Source organism: Pollicipes pollicipes, unplaced genomic scaffold (assembly GCF_011947565.3).
Source record: "Pollicipes pollicipes isolate AB1234 unplaced genomic scaffold, Ppol_2.1 Scaffold_4881;HRSCAF=5763_pilon_pilon_pilon, whole genome shotgun sequence".
In the NCBI taxonomy this organism is placed as follows: Eukaryota; Metazoa; Arthropoda; class Thecostraca; order Pollicipedomorpha; family Pollicipedidae; genus Pollicipes; species Pollicipes pollicipes.
In genome coordinates this window covers 21715581-21734280 of record NW_023596576.1, presented here as the reverse complement: position 1 = coordinate 21734280, position 18700 = coordinate 21715581, and the positions used below count along the sequence as shown (strand labels likewise).

The 18700-nt window shown below is 50.9% G+C and overlaps 1 protein-coding gene across 1 annotated transcript in view; it reads left to right on the top strand.

Moving 5' to 3' along the window:
* Positions 1-10311, top strand: part of LOC119100110 (uncharacterized) — a 90463-nt gene extending 80152 nt beyond the window's left edge. The window contains exons 2-3 of the mRNA XM_037223223.1: positions 9599-10035; positions 10192-10311. Coding sequence (XP_037079118.1) covers positions 9703-10035; positions 10192-10311 — 453 coding nt within the window. The 5' untranslated portion in view covers positions 9599-9702. The remainder of the gene's footprint in view (positions 1-9598; positions 10036-10191) is intronic.
* Positions 10312-18700: the final 8389 nt, after the last annotated feature.

The window sequence follows — 18700 nt, the reverse complement described above, 5'->3', positions numbered from 1 at the left end:
CCAAAAAACGCGTCGCTCCATCGCTACGGCAGGCTGCCATTGCCTCGGTGTTTTTGCCCAATCCCATTTGTGCAGCTCATGGTGTCATTTCGAGACAGGAGGCAGGAATTATTCCATCTACTCAGGAGATTGTACGCGACTTGCAAGAGAAATGGCGTCGACCGCCGTCGTCCAGCCCGTTAAACACGACACGCGGCGGGTTATTTCCGGCGCTGTGGCAGCCGGACGCCGGCCGCCGGTAGCGCTGCTCGGCCGTCGCCGCCGCCGGCGCCGGGCGGGGCGGCGGCGGACCGGCCGGACGCGTTTGTTTGTGGTGTTGTGCGCCGAGTGTTTGGGAAGACCGGCAGGATAACACGGTGGCGGCACATGACCGTCGCCGGGACGTCCGGCTGGAGCAGGCGGCGTGGCGAGGCCGCGGCAGCCGGAACGGACGCGGCCGGGGCGGCCAGACGCGGACTGGTGCAGCGCGGGGCCCGCCGAAATTTGACGGCTCGTTTCCCTGGCTCAATTGCCAATCTCGTGCCTGGTGTGGCGTGTCGCCGCCACATCCACAGGTTGATGTGGGGCGCGGGGCAATGTGTGCTCCAACGCGGCGGGCCACGCTCGTAAAGAACTCCGCCTCATTAGTAAACTATTCGATGTCAATGGCGCCCCGGCTCCGAAAATAACGGCATGCATGTCGGCGACGGTCTGTAAAGAGGGCCTGTCGCGCCCTCATTAGCGAGGCCTCCTCCAGCGAGCAGGCGGACCTCAACAGGGCCGTGGTGCTACGCTCCCGGTAGCGTCGCACTCCCTGAAGGGCACCATCCTTGGGTCCAGCTTCGTGCCACTGGTGGACGCACTCTCCTCTGGGCTTTGAGCCGACCTCTCCGGGACTCTTAGTGCAGTCGTACTGTGCGTGCAAGATCTGTGCCTCTCCTCGCCTGCGCCTCGGACTTTGCGAACTCTACGCGATGTGTCTCCAAAGAAGCCGAGTTGAGGACCCCACCTGCCCTACTCCGCTGCCTGATGAGAGTCGTACATTCGGGGACGAGGGCAGGCGACATTTCCAGCCCCCTGTTGGCAAGTCGGTTGTTGGTTGCACTGGTATCTTTGTCATCTGTATATATATATATATATATATATATATATATATATATATATATATATAATTACGGAAGTACTTAGCCAGCGGAAACACTTCATTGCATTTCAAAAGCAAAATCCGAAACTGGATGGAGACAGGGCATTATTGACATCATTTATCGATCTATCGACGTCTTTTTCAGGCGCCTTCGCAGTATCGCCCAAACTAAGTAAAATATTGCGACACAGCTACGTGGCGCGAGGGAATCAGGTCCGAACTGTAGCTTGAAAAACAGAAGCACATGCTACGTCACGTGGCCCTTTCACAATAGCGAAATGAGAACTGACTTTCAGAATGCACGTCGCACGACACCCGACCAGGTCAGCGCATGGTGGCCTTCTGTTGTGCTGCAGCCCCGATGAGGGTCGCCTAATGACCTCTGTCGGCGCTGGCCTCCGTCTACAGATGCATCCGTACCATTCAGCGACACGGACTATCTCTCAGCCGGCTCAGCACGGACTTCCGGTCCGCGCTATCGCAGGAAGGGTTAACGACCCTCGAGAACGACCTGGTTGTCCGCCATGGTGCTGTTTTCCTCGTGACCCGGGCAAACGACACGTAATTGTGTGCCCTGTGACCTACATACAAATGCATAGGTGGTTCGCTTATTTGGAATGTTGTTTTTTTTTGCCAAAGCGAGGTTGAAAAAGCTGCACGCAAACAAACCATGTCGCTTTTTAGCACCGCTTATAACAATGAATCTGTAAATTCATATGAAATACCTCATTTGCAGGGCGTTCCCTTGCGCAAAGTTGACAGACATTTCTTGATCTTAGACCAGCACCCCGATTTATAAGGTTTAAGTCGCCAAAGCAGCCCCCAGCTTTACAAGGCTAAAGTCAACAGAACAGCAGGCAGTTTCACCAGTTAAGGCCGCATCTGTTATGCAGCTCGCATCAAACACAGTTGTCCAGTGGCGCCCCGACTTTCTCGCGATTCAGCGGCCGGCTCCACCCACACCCCGAGTCTCCGGACAGCAGGCAAGCGCGCCGTCAACCCCCCTGCTTAGAGGCCTCGGGGGCAGGACTATCGCGTGTGGCGCTAGGCTGAATTTATCGGCGACATTCATGGCGTTACCGCGCGTGGGCCGCCCTATCCATTTGGTCCGCGCCCAGCACCCGTCGGCAGTGCCTCGCACGCTGGCCGCGGTCAAAGTTCACGAAGCTTCGGCTGTCGGACCTGCACTGGGGCAACGGAATGCCGTGGGGACGTGAGGTCGCATTATTGCACGCCGTCTGGACGTGAGATCGTGTCATTGCACGCCATCTGGACGTGAGGTCCTATTATTGCACGCAGTCTGAACGTGAGGTCCTATTATTGCACGCAGTCTGGACGTGAGATCGTGTCATTGCACGCCATCTGGACATAAAATCGTATCATCGCGCGCCGTCTGGACGTGATATCGTGTTGTTGCACGCCGTCCGGGCGTCAGGTCCTATTATTGTGTGCCGTCTGGACGTGAGATTGGCATTACACGCCGTCCGGACGTGATGTCCTGTGATTGTGTGCCGTCTGGACGTGAGGTCTGCTCTGCATGGGGCCTGCACCTTATGACGACCAGCTGTCGGGTAGCGTTCGGACGTTAGACGTTTTTCCTGACACTTGAGTGCTATAGGCACTAAGTGCTGTACTTCTTGTGCTTAGTGCTTTCCTACACACTTAGTGCTGTGTTTATTTTGTCAGAGTTTGGGCTGATCCTGTTTTGTGGCAGCAGATTTGAGACACTTTAAGATGAAGCTCACAACTATTTTAAAGGCTCAGGTTTGACTACCATACAAAACGCTCTGAATAGAAGCCCGGTTCGTCAGTTTTGCTGTAGGGAACAAGGTTCACCATAGGTCAGAACAAGCCATTGTCGTCGGGCCTGGACCTCAGTGAACACAGATGTCAGTGCATACAAACCTTGCGTCTCGGCATTATTATTCAAGCTAGAAAAGAAACGTGTTGTTACAAATAAATGAACAAACTTAGAAATTTACCAATCTTGTGGCGTAGAGCACCGATACATATTTTAAAACTTAAGGCTATGTCGTGGAAAAGACAGGTAGTATACCTGTCGAACGCAAAGATCTGACGACCCACGTCAACGAAAACAAATTTAAGTGAATCGTAAGGCATGGTATCCCGTGACGGAATAACCAAAATACTCACCAGGAGTTATTTATTATTCTTGCAGCAAAGAAATGCAAAGGTTCCAAAAATACCAAGGCGAGGTACAGCTGACCCAAAATTTGAACCATGTTTTGTCACACGTAAAACGTGCTGTACGTCGTTGTGGTCAAACACTTGGACGCATTCAAGGCACTTAGTAGGCAGGGCCACGCCCCCAAGACGCAGAAGGAGATATGCTGTCTCTTCAGATTTCAGCCGGTTTGGTTATGTGAAGTTTGGTTGTGCCTTCAGAGCTCAGCTCCCTGAGATTACGTACTGTATCCTTCACGGACAGGCTCGCACGCTTCTCATGCGAGCCCGGTGTCGAACAGGGGGACGCCGGTCGGACTGGAGCGGGGGGGGGGGGGGGGGCTCACGTTAGAGTCAGGCACAAATGTGCGTCACCATCGGAAGTCCTAACAGGTAGGCATAAAATACAAAGGAAAGAATTGCAAAAATTAAATAATTGTAATAACGAAAGTTGCAGCACATAAATAATACGAAATATATAATATACAATATACAATTATCAATTACAACATGCAATTACAAATATACAATATACAATTATAATATACAATTATCAGATAAAGGTATACTCAACATAAATATCAATAAAACAAAAGTTGCAGCACATAACTTTATTATTTAGTAGGCAGCACGAACTGGTAGATGTTATATTTTATCTAACACCAAACCGGCGCTTGCTCATCACATCTGAAGTAGTCCGCTAATACAGCCAGCGGACCTTCATTGCAGCGAGGAATTCAGTGATATCTATCGTGGCGAGCTATTCAGTGATCACTGCGCACAGCAATACCGTTATTTGGCCCCAATACACTTACGCATGGACTCGACAGACTGGCGACCGGAGATGAAATCATTCAATAAGGACGAACCGATAAAGAGCCATTTGCCTGTAGGATATCCTTGAGGCATACATCAATATGCCATCATTCAGGGATGTGGAGAATACTTTGGCGGAGTTATTTGCCGAGATGCAGGTTTCTGACGTTTCAATCATGGCGGAGGCTGGGATATTGACTGAATAGTCACGCAGGCGAGCGCCAAATCAACGTATTTGGTGAAGTAGCTGCATCACCTCTCAGCGCGACCACTCCGTGCTTGCAATGCTGTTGTGAATGTGGACCCTGGTTGGCGACCTCCTTCAGCCAGGTCCCTCGGCAATGGAAGGCAAAGGCTTTTCCACAGGCATTGGCTCTTGGCAGCGGCCTTCCCTCCGTGCCCATGTGTTGCCTCCTCGCGTCAGCGACGATCTGTCGCTCACAAATCAGCGTCGTCCTCTTCCCCTGAGCAACAGTTTGCTCTCTTTGGGACCAGATGTTGCGTTCACCCCTGTCCCGCCCAGCGCGTTCCTGCACAGCTGAGCGATGACGCACACACGGACAGGCGGTGCAAGAGTACAGATGATTAAAGCACGGCAACGCACAGGCAGGGACGGGAAAAGTGCCTTTTCTGTCACCGACGAAATTTGGAGTCGTCCAAAGTATCACCTGAAGCCGAATCTTTCGAAAAACTTTGCAATATAACTCTAAATGCAATATACCACAAAGTGAAGACAAATTTCACGCAATGGGGCATAACCATCAAACATTTTGTTTCGGGGCTTATTTGCACTCAGGTATCAGGTATATTTGATGGCCACCAAGCACTGAATGATGGTTAAGAATCAACCAATAAAATTATCAGGTAAAGGCATGCTTAACATAATTAGCTTGGAGGGGTGTAGCTTCCTATTCAGATAGGGGGAGGGGATTGCGCCTACTAACCATGGATGTAGCTCCCTTTTTAGTTATCATTTTTAAGCATCATTCTTCATGAATCGCAATTTTATGGTATACCCCCCCCCCCCCCCCCAACTAATTTAGAGGAACTACGCCCTTGTTCTCATTTGTGAAATGGAAGTGCGTAAAATTTGCAGTTGAGTTCATTTTGGAGGCAGATTTAGTCGTTTTTCCTTGCCCCCCCCCCCCCCTCATCTCTCAAGCCTACGCATTTTGAAAAACTGCAGTCCCCACAGCCCCATATTAACCGGCAACATGGCTCTAAAAGCACCTGACGGCAATATCACCTTTGGTATTGTGACGCTATCGTAAGATCAACTGAACGCGCTGGCGACCTTCACTATCTTTGCATAATCAGCACCGTTGCAGAACTCACACTTACTAACATGATCGCCATCATTTAGAGCAAAACCCATGCAACATTGGTATCAAAAGATGCAAATGATGTTTTTGAACACCTCTACAATCATTCAGGTTTTATGCAATAGGATGAAAACAAAAAGCGTTTTATCTCACGCCTGTCCACCGATCAGGTCGCTAAGCCAGAGGTGCAACGGGCAAAATGGGAGCACTACAACGGTGATGCTCAGTCTCTAAGCTCAAAGCCGCTATTACCCTCAACAGCAGAAAGCTCCAGGTGAATATTTTACATGCGTCGCTCCAATCTCCTCCGTTTACCTCTGTAGCTACAGCTCAGGTATCCACAAGCAACACTCCTCCTAGATCGACAAGGCATTGAACTCTATTACATTAAAAAGCTGACGATTAAATACGTTTTTCTAGTCAGTCAGCTTCTCATGACATGAACACAACTAACAGCAGCCCACAGCCTTGCAATAAATCCAACGCATCATCCCGCAGTGACCGTTCGAGCCCTTCTGCCTCAAATGGCACGACGCTTAAAACGCTGCATAGCAAACTGATTACGTTCGTCGCAAGATGCTGCGGCCAGCTACGACCCTTACGACTAGTAATAAGCCTAGTTATTTGGTGTCTTATACTGTTTACTATGTGAAGTGAATCTTGGCTAAAAAAGATATGTGAAAAGCACTGATCTGAGAGGCATTGTAAAAGCACCATGTCACCGCTGATTTGTGACGTCAGCGCTAGGATAGTGTAGTTTGTTGTATATTTCTGGCACCCGGTAAAAGCCGTCCTGATTAAGGCTGCTATGTTTGGCAGCATCTTGGGTCTCAATTCATTAATACAGCGAAACGACAACGTTTCGACACGTGTTCTACACATGCTCGCGGTGCAAATGTTAATGAGCACAGACCAATGCTAAGCTTCTCAGTTTCGTTTAGCTAGGATAGTAAGTTGTAATATGGTCTTGTCTATTGAAATTCGTTTGCCTTTTTGCAATTTTGCCACTAGTTGGTCGGCAAAGGTGTCAGTTTTTGTCACCGATCGTTTCCGGTAGATCACAAGCTTTTTTCACCCCCGCTCACTGGCACCCTGCGAGGCCATAAGGCCAACCAAACTGCACTTTGCGTTCCCTCGCGGCACTGTGGAAGCCTTCTAACGCCTGTGGACCAAAAATAAAACCCTGCCGCCAGCACCCTAACGTAAGCTTATCAAGAGTATGTTCGTGCCGATCTAAAGAGTGTGATGCCTTGGGATTTGCAGGGCGTGAACTGGTTCGGGTCGCCGTTTTTGAATCCATATTTTACGAATCGGCCCTCATGTAAACATTTGTCATCCAACAAACGGATACGCTTGCAATATTTAGCGGAATGTTACTGCTCGAGCAACTTTTCGTCGTTATTGGACAGCAAGAATGTGGAACCCGAATCTTGTCTGCAAGCTCTGCACTCCTCTGTCAGGGGACGTGATGCATTGCACTCTGAACAAAACTGTGTCGCCATTGGGTCAGGATAGCTTGGTTGTTGCCATCAGTGTATCAGCAAGGACCCACTCCCGCACTGTTCCCGTGTCCATCGACCCTTCCTTCATAAAACATATAGAGCACACAGACCCTGGTGCGGAAACACAAACCCAGAGGCCAGTTACACACGCGTTTACGCACGCATTGTCGGTGGCACGAGCCCATAGCACGCCACACACACACGCACGCGCGCAACACACATACACACACGGACGCACACGCACACGCACACACACACGCGCAAACGCAAACGCACACGCACATGCACATGCATGCGCACGCGCGCAGCGTATACGTGTGGTAGTACTGGCGCGGTAGCACGGGTGCAGCGGCCCGCGCGGCCCTTCCTCCGGTGTCCATTTACTTAGCAACAGTATTTCTTCGTGTAATGGCACTCTTCCGCCCACGTAGACGATCTCGTCTGCTGTCGTCTGCTCGTCTGCAGCCCCCCGTACACTGCATCCAGGTTGACGAGCGATGGGGCGGCAGCTGCGGGCGGCAGCTGTCTGCAGGCCTTAGCCAGAACAGCAAAGGGCATGTGATGGTTTGTCGACTGTGGCTAGACTGGCGAGGGACGGAGAGTATTTATTTCCTGGACTGCAGCTGGGCTGGCGAGAGGCATAACACTGCTTCTTCGATAGAATAATTAACATATTGAAGTTAGCAGCAGTCATGCAAGCTGGAGCCATCCATTCGTGTTTGCAGCATGCACAAATATGTGTACTCATTTTATTCACACTGCGTAGAGAGGAATATATAATACTGACAATATCTCAAAAACAGAGGTGTAGAATGGGATTTAGTTGATGGCCTGTGTCTCCCTCTGCGAGCTCGCAGCCGAGCCTGCCTTCAGTGCGTGGCCAAACCCTACTTGCAACTTGGTAGTACCCCTGCATCTGACCTTTCGCAATGTGACAGCTAGCCTGCCCAGCTAAAGCATCGTGCTTGCGAAAGTTCCCAGAAATACAGCCAGCAAATTTATCGGCATACAACCACCAAGAAATACAATGAACAAAAGCTGTGTGTCGACCTCTTGCCAGTGTCCGCACCCCTTCCACGGCAGCGTCCTCAAATAGCAACACAGGAATCGAACAAGACTTGGAGCTGGTACACGTTAGTTTTGTCCAAATAGCAGCATGTGGCATTAATCCGACGAGGGCTCCCAAGCCGATAAGCCCTTGGGCACCCCTTGCGCGAAGGGACCACTTAGCTGACGTGCACATGATCCCTAAATATCGTCATCGGGTAGAGACAACCCAAGTGTTTCTGCAAAACATCATCTCTGCATGCACGACCTACACTTGGAACGCATATTTAGGCACAACCACGCAACCATGGAAGACAGACGCAAATGTCCAGTTTGCCGGGAAAGTGGCACACCAAAGTGATATTTGGGTGAGCGTTTGATGAGAATCGTCTACGTTGCGCACATGTGATTAGGGGTGTGTCACTTTGTGGCTTATTATGTTTGCTGTTGCTGCATGTTATATGGCGGCTCTGGATCGTATCTATGCATGCAACGTAGTACATTGCACGGTTAGAGTGTACTGCGTAAATACAACTGCTGTGGCTTAAAAGGGATTGAGGCCAATAATATTTGCACAAGCAAACAAATGCCAGTACCGGTGCGTCGCCGATCCCGTTGAACTGCACCACAAGGGTTCACTAAATCTGATGAGCGCATTGCGTGCCAAATCCGGTGACAGAGTACACTGAGTAGCCAGGAAACAGCATCGAAGGGCTGAGTTGCTCCCGGTCGTATCCACGAGCTGTGGCTCTCCTGGGACTCCCGTTCAGTGAATCGTACTTGAGCAGCAGTCGAGGACGCTCGGCTGAGCGGTGGCTTGGGCTGTCAGCCTTTGAAACGGCTGCTAGTAAACCTTCCACTGTCATGAACGGTGTGTTGTAGTAGCTACTGGTCGTTGGTTGGTCATGAGCAGCCGTTAATGATCTATTTACGACTTACAAGTAAATATCCTAACAGTGACCGGCGGAGCATGGGTGGCGGAATTGTCAGGATAGCATCCAGTAAGTTTTGAATGGTCGGTGACAGTGACTAGTGATGAAATAGCTGTATGTGAGAGAAACTTAAAAGGCAGAACCTGTCCAATAGTGGAAAAGGTTTACAGAACATCCTACAATATGCAGCGCCTTGGTGGAAACCCCTTTGATAGTACTTTGTTCCGATGAGGAATGCAAGGACACTGATAATGAAAACAATGCTGAGAACTCAACCTCGAACTCAACTCGTCAACCTCGCGCGGTGAAGACGAGAGATGTTCGCATGCAACTGCCCGCGAAGCCCTGTAAGATAACGATTCGGTGTCGCAGCTGATCTGCCGTGCTCGACATGCAGAAGCCACTCATTGCTATGTCATGCTCGGAAAAGGTCTCATTTTTCTTCCATCTTCTATGGCAAGTGCTTCTCACACTACTTTACTTCCTCGATTGGTTGTTTGAAGCCCGAAAAAAATTGACACATGCATCAGACGGTCTTGCCTCTCTCGCTAGCCCATGCCGTGCCATCTATGGATCTTGAATTTAACTATAGCTTTGATATTTCGAACAGTGTTCAATTGGCCAATGCCCGGATATAGCAATGCTTTCACACATTTTTTCGGTTCATTTCAGGAGCATCCTTCACCGCTGAACCAGCGATGGGCACCTAAACCACCACTCCCCCGCCCCGAAACGCAAAATCAAACTCTGTGCCAGACGCGCGAAGCTGTGATGCGATGGATCGCCCGGTGATGTCGCCCCTGTCGCCTGGAGCTCGCGCCAGCTCCACGGAGAACCTGATCCCGCCGGAGGAGTCGCCGCAGACGCGGCCGCGACCCGTCATCACCACCGAGTCACCGGTGCCAGACGACGCGCGCGCCGTGCCGCTGCTGACGTTGCCGCCACTGTCCGCCGAGCCGGCCGCCGGACCCGAGGGAGGCGCGCGCAGCTTCCCGGACATCGAGCTGCACTGCCGGCGCACCTACCTGTGTCCGCAGGCGCTGGCGCGCCGCCGCTGCTCCTGCATCAACATCCACCGCATGGGCTCACGGGACTCGGTGTGCTCGGTGGTGGGGGCGCGCGGCGGCGCGCTGCCGGCTTCGCTGGGCGCCACGGGCGGCGGCAGTCGCGACAAGATCGTGCGCCAGCATTCCCAGCCGGAGACGTGCACCTCGTGCCACCAGCCACGCTCGGCGGCCAGCCTGCGCCAGCTGCACTGCCACGAGCCGGGCCGCAGCAGCGAGTTCGCCGAGATCGCCGCCGACTCGCTGCGCATTAACGGCGCCATCCGACAGTTTCGTCACGTGAGTAGCGAGTGTCGGGCCAGTCCGACACCTCGGCACTGATGGTCCGACACCTCGGCGCTGCTGGTTTTCAGCACATACGACGCGTGCTGCGAGTCCTCCCTCTGAGCAATACTAGGGTAGGACTGACGCGCGGGGAGCGTGGACGTGAGACACATGAGCAGTGGTAGGGTGGGACTGACGCGCGAGGAGCGTGGACGTGAGACACCTGAACAGTGGTAGGGTGGGACTGACGCGCGAGGAGCGTGGACGTGAGACACCTGAGCAGTGCCAGGGTAGGACTGGCGCGCGAGGAGCGTGGACGTGAGGCACCTATGCCGTGTGGACCGCAATGGACAACAATAGGCTTTTTTGGCTTTGCTTGGATTAAAACCTTTCTGGCCAGCAAATACTACTTGAGGGCTATGAGATGGAGGAGAGTGGACGGTGACAGGGCAAACCTACATGCATCTGAGGATTCTCCGCCGACTCTTGACGACTCCGCATGTAGCTTGCCCTCTTGCCCGATATAGACAAATTTGTGTGGGGATGCAGGATGCAGCGAGAACGAGGAAGTAAGGGTGGATGACCCGACGGGCTCGACAGATGAGTCATGGCGATTTCCGCCGGTTTTGATACTAAAAAGAGTAAATAACCCACAACTCTGGTATAGCACTGGTCTCACAATTTCCGCCAGGATCGTGTACCACCTGGTGGTAGTCGGCAGAACCAATGGTATGGCCCCAGATGGCAGTACTGACGTCATATTTCTCAGCATGCGTCTTTGGTCAAGTAAAATAACGTTGGTGACATCTCTATGGGCTTATATAGATAACCAGACGGTGACATTGTATGTAATGGAAATATGTATTCAGTTCCATGGATCATCTTATAATATCTCCTGAGATTCAAGTAATCCTTTAGATTTATTACTAATCGATCCTCCGTTGATGGCGTCATGGAAGATGGCCAGAAAACAAAACCCAGTTGAATTTGATGTCATTTATTTATGTTGATAATCTCAATCCCAGATTGATACCACAGTTTAGGTACGCATTGATGACAATGAGGCCACAGATGGTCTGGGGCGCAACCTTGCCCACTGTTTTTTTCGACCAGGTGCTTCCATAATACTTCTATTTGAAGTACCCAGGCACCAGTCAGGTGCTAGTTTTGAACTACCACAGTCTAAAGCCCGATCAAGCGATAGAAATGACAGGCAAGTTAGTCACTTAGACAATTAGACGATACAAAAGGTTGCGCGGCAATGCCTGTATTTTTGGAAAAGTGGAAATGAGGCTTGTAATCATCCATAAGGTTCATTTCATTCATAGGGTATGAAATCACGATCTAATCAAAAAACAATATCTTGGTAGCTGCCCCCTTTCTCGCATCCCCGGGTTCGTCTCCGTCTTTCCTGCATCCGCCCCCAGCACCTCCCAAAGAGATGTCCAGCACGAAGTCCTTCGTTTTTCACAATTACTTCCATGCGGTCAGCCACGACAGTACTACATCAGTCACTCCTACAGTTGTTTCGATACCAGGCGCGCTCCATGCCGCCAGTTTGACCTGCCCTCGAGTCAGCTTACGGTCCGAACTAACTGCTGGCGTGTGATTGGTTACAGAGAAGGCACTGGCAATATTGCGTCACTGATGCACGGATAAAGTGCGATTGAACGTCGCTCATGCCGGGGTGCTATCAGTGCTAGCTGACCAACAGCCGACAGCAGAGGCAGAATCAGTCCTTCCGCTCGCGTGCCGCGTTAGTGAAAGGCCACCGTGGACTGCTGGATCGTGGCCGCACAGTTAAAATACCCGCCTTCATCAAAAGGTTTGAACGTGTGTTTGCTGTCATTCCCGGCAAATATCATAGTCATTGAAGAGCCTGCCGATTGCCAGTTGCAACCTCTTTTTTACCAAGAACTTACCACACTGCCACGTGTAAGTTGCACCTGACTAACATGCATAGGTGACAGCTATGTAAAAAAAGACTCGGTCTGTACTGTATTTGCTGATTTATCGATAATGCACTTCACTTTAAAAGGCAAGGGTCATGGACTGCAAAACGGTTCTGCGAAGAAGAGTGGTTACAGCCCGGGCGAGATAATGTCATTTCTGAGACTGGGGCCTTACATAACTGCGGTCTAAATTGTTGGACAGCTGATAGCGCCGTACTCTGAGTTCGAGCGAATAACGAGTTTTGATATCGCTCGCTATCCATTATGTTTAAAATTTACTCACGATGGCTGGTCTATAAACTAGCAAGCCTTTGAAATTCTACATGTTGGCTCAAAATTTATGACATAAATATGCTCTAACCCTTTATACGTTCATGATGCTGCTGAGTAAGACAGTTATGAATGTTTGCTAAACATGGGCTTGAACGTAACTGAATTCCCGAAGGTGGTTATTTGTCTGGTTTCGTTTTTTCACCAGTCTGTTTGCACGAGTGGGCATCTTACACCTGACGGAGGCTGACCCGGGGCTGCGAGAAAGGGAAGCAAAGAAGCAACTAGTTAAATTTTTTACTCTGCGAAGTTTATTGCGTCCAACATAAACATTGTGAGGAGTTTTGCCGAGTGGTAGAACAAGCACGATATGACCATTTGAGCCTGGCAATGAGAAACTTAGATGGCATTTACACTTTGCTGGTCTCTGGCTGTTTTTTGGGTCTTGAACGATCAATTTCTTGAAATCTTTGTATTTTTAAGGCTTCGCAGTACACCAGTAAAGCACAAACACACGGCAATTCCATTAATTTCGAGGAAGGTTTTCGCGTTTAAGCCAGGAATACAAATGTATGTAGGTTTCTGCCAAAATTAATGACACTGCAAGTGAAAAACTACTCGCAAAACAGGACATAGGCAGCAATATGAATTCCCTGTCAGATACAGACCAGTGTTTTAGAGTACAGATTATTTGCTATGGTTAATATGTGCTTAACGCTCGCACTGACAGGGCTCATTAGACACAGTGCCAACCCATCTATTATCATCTATTGCTTGTGTTTGACTTAGGTCAACCAGCCATAGAGTTGGTTTCATTTCAGGGTCAGCCCATGTCAGTGACTCATGGTGACCTGTCACGTCAAACTACTACATGCAAATGAGGGAGCGCCACTAGGGTGTCTGAGAACAAATGAGAACTGACAAGTTGTGGTGTGATAGTTCATATGACAAAAGTTCTTAGATATCGACCAACTCGGAACGGTGACCTATAACGACCTTTTGGGCAAATAGACGATTAAAATGCGTCACGGGCCAGGTATTAGAGCGACTAAAATCCATACCTGGCAAAATATTGGACATTTTCCAAAAGGTTGGAAGAAAATGTCGATGTATATCAGTAATGTACTATGGCATCCAGCCGTACATTTAAAATCAAGTGATAGAAACGTTATGTTGAAAACCTAAGCAGTCAAAAGCTCAGCCCTATCAGAAAGCGTTATCAGTGAACGCCATATTGATCCATGATTTAATCTGCCTTGGCGTAGCAAAACCCTATTTCAGCCATTGATAATGCATGACCCGGTGCCCTAAATTTCGGAGCGCTTCGGAGCGCTTCGGAGCTCACCAGTGATGTGGAATAAGGCGTTCAAAGTATAAGGGGATAAGCAGGATGCGTTTTGCAGCTTGCAGATGTTCCCAAAAATTTCGTTGGGAGAGGGTGGTTATCTGCTGTCTTTCCTTCCCCCGGTCAGTGCGAGGGCTAAACATCAAACTTTAACGTAGCCGGAAGGCATCGCAGTTGACAGGAGGGACTAAGGGTGCTTTGATTAGTTCTTTCGGTGCAACACTATAGACCTTGTTCTAAATGTTCGATATGTCGCTCTATTGTCCACCGAGACTAGCGGCTGCCGCACTCATCATGCATTCCGTAAAAACGGCCCAACTTAACGTGCGCCCTGCGAGCCGCTTTCGTCGCTGGATTGTGCCGCGTTATTGAAGTGAATTGCGGAAGAGCATGGTCGATGATATCGGGCGGAGCATTAACCGTTGTGCCTATAACATTTTACAGGTGAAAAACAGGCTTCGTGAGGCCACTATGTTGTTCAGAACATTTTAGCCACTTTGAGACGCTTCTACTTCGCTGTGCGATGTAAATCACTTATGGGAACTGATTAAACTTCACAAATCCAGCCAAAACTCAACAACGAAGCTGCTTTTTACATTTAAATCGGAGGGCAGGAAAATCGGACTTTTTCTGAATCTGCCCATGGTCCTGAAACCACGCACAAGTCCCAACCCCTCCTGGGAACCGTTACCAGCAGCCGCGATTGGTCGCGTGGGCCACCATACTCTTTAGACTGTCCCGCATTACTGACGAGCGTAGCGGAACAGCATAACTGCTCCAGAGGGCGAGATGTGTCGCCTTTCGCCCGAGAGCCCAGACCTCGTGGATGACCTGGCAACACTGGGATCGCCATGGTCGCTCAGACTGACGCTCTGACTCATGAACAGGCCTTAAAAAGTCGTGGATAATGACTGTTTTCTTTGAAAGCGAAGAAACTAGCAGAGAATGCCGAAGACCACCTTGATGTTTTTGTTTACATTTTACACAGCAGTAAACGTGACATCGTAGGCATTAACTGCGGCATAAGGCAGTGCAGCCGTGCGCTGTCACGTGTGAGCCGTTGCTATCTTATGGTGTTACTGATGCGCATAAGGACTGTGTCTTTTATTAGAAACTTGTGATGCCTATCGCTATGGACGTTAAATGTGAATTGTGCGCGATCTCAATTGTTTTATGTGAATTGTGTACAATGCACTGAGTCTGCATTCACTAAGCTGTTATGCCTCCTTTACTGGTCTATAGTCGGAGACTACATTTGTTACACGGGTGAATGTCTAACTGTTGTAGTTGTGTGGTTCCTCTTTGCTGAGCGCTGCATATGTCCAGTGTACTCACTAACCGTCAACTTTTCTCCGGCAGCCGACCATGGTGAGTAAGACGTTCAGCTACACGCTGAGTCTGCTGTACAGCTACGCTATCCCCAAGCCTTGCCCATCTCGCAGATAAGGTACCGATGCGCATACATGATACCGGATAGTGATTTTATTTTGGGTAAGACTGTCGGCCATACATCATGTGAACGAGGGCTGTGGCACCATTAAACATCTGTCCAGCTGAGAATGATGTCATCAATAACTTAACGGCCCTTCGTTGGGACCGTTCTATGAATGTTAGATGCTGTGCTCATCGAAGGGAAGAAAATGTGGCGTCCGGGCTGAAGGCCATGTATCGTGAATCGCATTCATTTGTTTTGGGACAATTGGCACAAATGCGAGCGATGTGACTTTTAGCTGCAGCGTCTTTTCAGGGTGGCAGCTGATTGGCAATAAGGGAAATGGCAAGGCACACCATTACATGGGTGATGCATCGTGTATTTCTTAGCTTTACGCTTTGCATCTGTTGCTGCCATTTCACAACATAGAATTAGATGTCCTTGATAACGATGGAAACCAAAATGTCTTCCACACATGCTCAATGACATTTCCACGTGTGCTGGAATGTGGAGCACAACGCGAACGGCAAAAAAGCTTGCGCCAGTACACCCTACGAATAACCAAAAAGCACCGCGGTTGCTCCTGCAACGAACGGTTTTGCTGCTGTTCAAAGAACTCTTCAGTCCCGACTAAGGTCACATTCGGTCTTTGTATTTACCCCGCTACATTGAGCGGCGGCGAGTGTCGCATTGAACGCCAGGCGAAGCAGTCCACCCAAAAGCACCATTCCACACGCGCACAAAGACCTAGAACGGCGCGTGAGATGGCTCCCAGCCGTGGCCGACTGTCGGCCAGCCATTGTCCTGTGCGGCCCCCCCCCCACCCTCCCCCACTTCCCCGGTCCGGTGCCCACACGGCCGGCGGCGGGGCGGAGGCCCAACCTCTTCACCGTTGCTCGCGACACCCCCGCCTGAGCGGCACAGAGCAAATTGATTTTTCCGTACGTCTATGATTTGGAAGTGGCCGGAACGTGCGCAGCCGGCGCGCGGCGCGATCGATGGCAGATTGGAGCGGCGGCGGCGGCGGCGGCGGCGGCGGCGGCGGCGCGCGGCGGCGGCGGCGGCGCGGCGGCGGCAGAGTGGTCGCGGCGGCGCCAGTCGCAGCGCCGGTCTCACGCCGCTGCCGCCAGCCGTCGGCTAGTCATGGGTTGAGTGCGGAAGAATGCGACACCATGCGGACAGGCCGACATTGTAGCCACCATGTGGAGACGGGCCGCCCACGACGTGGTGAGTTCAGCCACTTGTGCTGATGATTGCTGAGGCTCACTTGCTTCCTCTCTCGGTGCAGTGACGTTAGAGTCCCGTGGGAGTTTGACAGGCCCGCATGTTCACCTTGGAGATGTTCACCTGGAAAGAAATGGGCAACTATGATTCAGTTTCATCGCAATAGCCAACACAGGTGTGCCTACATGTGGGCAGCATCAGCCAATCAATCTCGTCTCCGCAACCCAGCATTCGCATGAAAGGGTGTTTTTACCCTCTCTGATTTTGATAAGTAGGAATATCTTTATTGCCCTGCCAATGACGCCTCGGGAAACATCGCTGCTTGTCCATAACCGAGGGTTTTGGGGCGTGCGTTCTTAAAATCATTTCAAAATGCATTCAGCAAAATAGAACAATGCTTATTTGCCAACGCGGCACTACTGGATTGCTTTTTACGCATAGTAATACCCTATAATCGACGCAAAAATGCATACAAGGTGTGTCAACAAATCAGCATGTTGCTCTTGCCATTCCTGGCCAAAACGGCTTCCGCCGCGCTAATGCTACCCTTCGTTGTCGTCTTTCGTTTTGGGAACTTATAGATCAGGTGTCGATTAATGTTTAAGGAGTCGGTCCGCAGACGGCTACATAGAGTTATGATTGCAAGAGGATAGAGTAACCAGTTTAAAAAAATGGCTTCCTTACGACTTATGTGGGCAGGCATTGGCTGGAAGCCAGTGAAGCGCCTTGTATAATACGATGCAATATACCCCGCGAAAGCTCATCAAGTGGGGGCAGGGAAGCAAGGAGGGCGCATGACGTAAATACAATGGAGCCAGACTGATCGGATGTGGCATTTACGCGCTGCCCCCTGCCTAAGAAATCTTACCAGGTGTATGGTAGCATTGGCATTGGAACGATAAATTCTTGCCATGCGTTGCTAGCTGCGAAGACCCGGACCTCACTACTTCAGTAGAGAAATTCAAGTTCAAACGAATATTGTTCTCCTGGGTTTTCTCGTTTCAAGACCGGAACAGGGGTGCAATCTCCTATCACTTGAGGGCTCCTGCCTCTACACCTCGGGGAAAGAAAAGTGGGCCAAGTCCGGGAGAAAACCCAATGTTGAGTTTAATTGGAGGCAGGTTTAGCCATTTCCCACGCCCAGTCTTGGTGCAAAATTAAGCCCCTGCGTGAGATGAGCAGCGTCACCTGTCCCTTTACTTTCACTCTTTCTGTGCGATCGTAGAAGGCAGTACGCAATGTTCTCGAACCTCAGCCGTAAATAACCCCAGATTCCACCTGCGCATACCTTCCGGCGGCCTTGGCCTAACCACCAATACCTTTGCGGCAACCACGGCTCCGTTTTCACGTCACGCCAGACAGCCCTACGTCGCAGCTGCGCGCATCCACAGAGCAGACGGCGGGCAGCGGCGGCAGCACTCTGGCTGATTGTTGGCAGACGTCGGTCGGCTCGCTGTCAGACTGGGACGGATATGTCGGCTCCAGTCCAGTGGCGCTCCGTTAGCGCACGGCCGGTCGTACCGGTCGGGCCGCGCGCGCCACCGCTGCCGCCCACTGGCTCTGGATCCGCGTGCTCATCGGGCCGGCGGTGCCTGAGACCGCGCGGAGTATGCGACAGGACTGTGGACACGCGCGCCGAACAGCACAGCTCTTGGTCAATTTGGGACAGGTTGTGCGATAAACGTTCTACTGGGCTAAGAAAGCGTGTGCTGACCATTGTGGCTGGTCTGCGGAGTTGTGCACCAGGCGTTACGCTGGTCTGCGGGGATGCGTGCTGACCACTCAGCTCGCCTGCGGGCCCTGCTGCCACCATCTCTCTGGTCTGTGGGTTGTGTGTCATTCATACCGTCGGTCTATGGAGCTGTATATGGCCCATTCCATGTCTTCGTGAGCTCTGTGCAACAGGACACTCAGCCGGTCTGTGGGGGGGGGGGGGGGGCAGTTCCAATGATCTGTTGAAACTGCGGGTAGGCCTTAGCGATGTTGTGGGGCACTGTTTACCAGTCAGTCTACTGGTTTGCGAGTTTTGAAGAGGTCACCGGTCGGAGAGTCAGTGCACCGGTCTTAGAAGCAGATACCACCCATTCCAATTGCTCGTGGAGACGGTGCACCGACTGCTATGTCGATCCGTGGGGATGTGGATCGCCACATTCCAGCGGTATGTGCGGATGAGGCCAACCACTCCACTCCTCTGGCCGTGTGGACGTTGCACGGATCACTCCA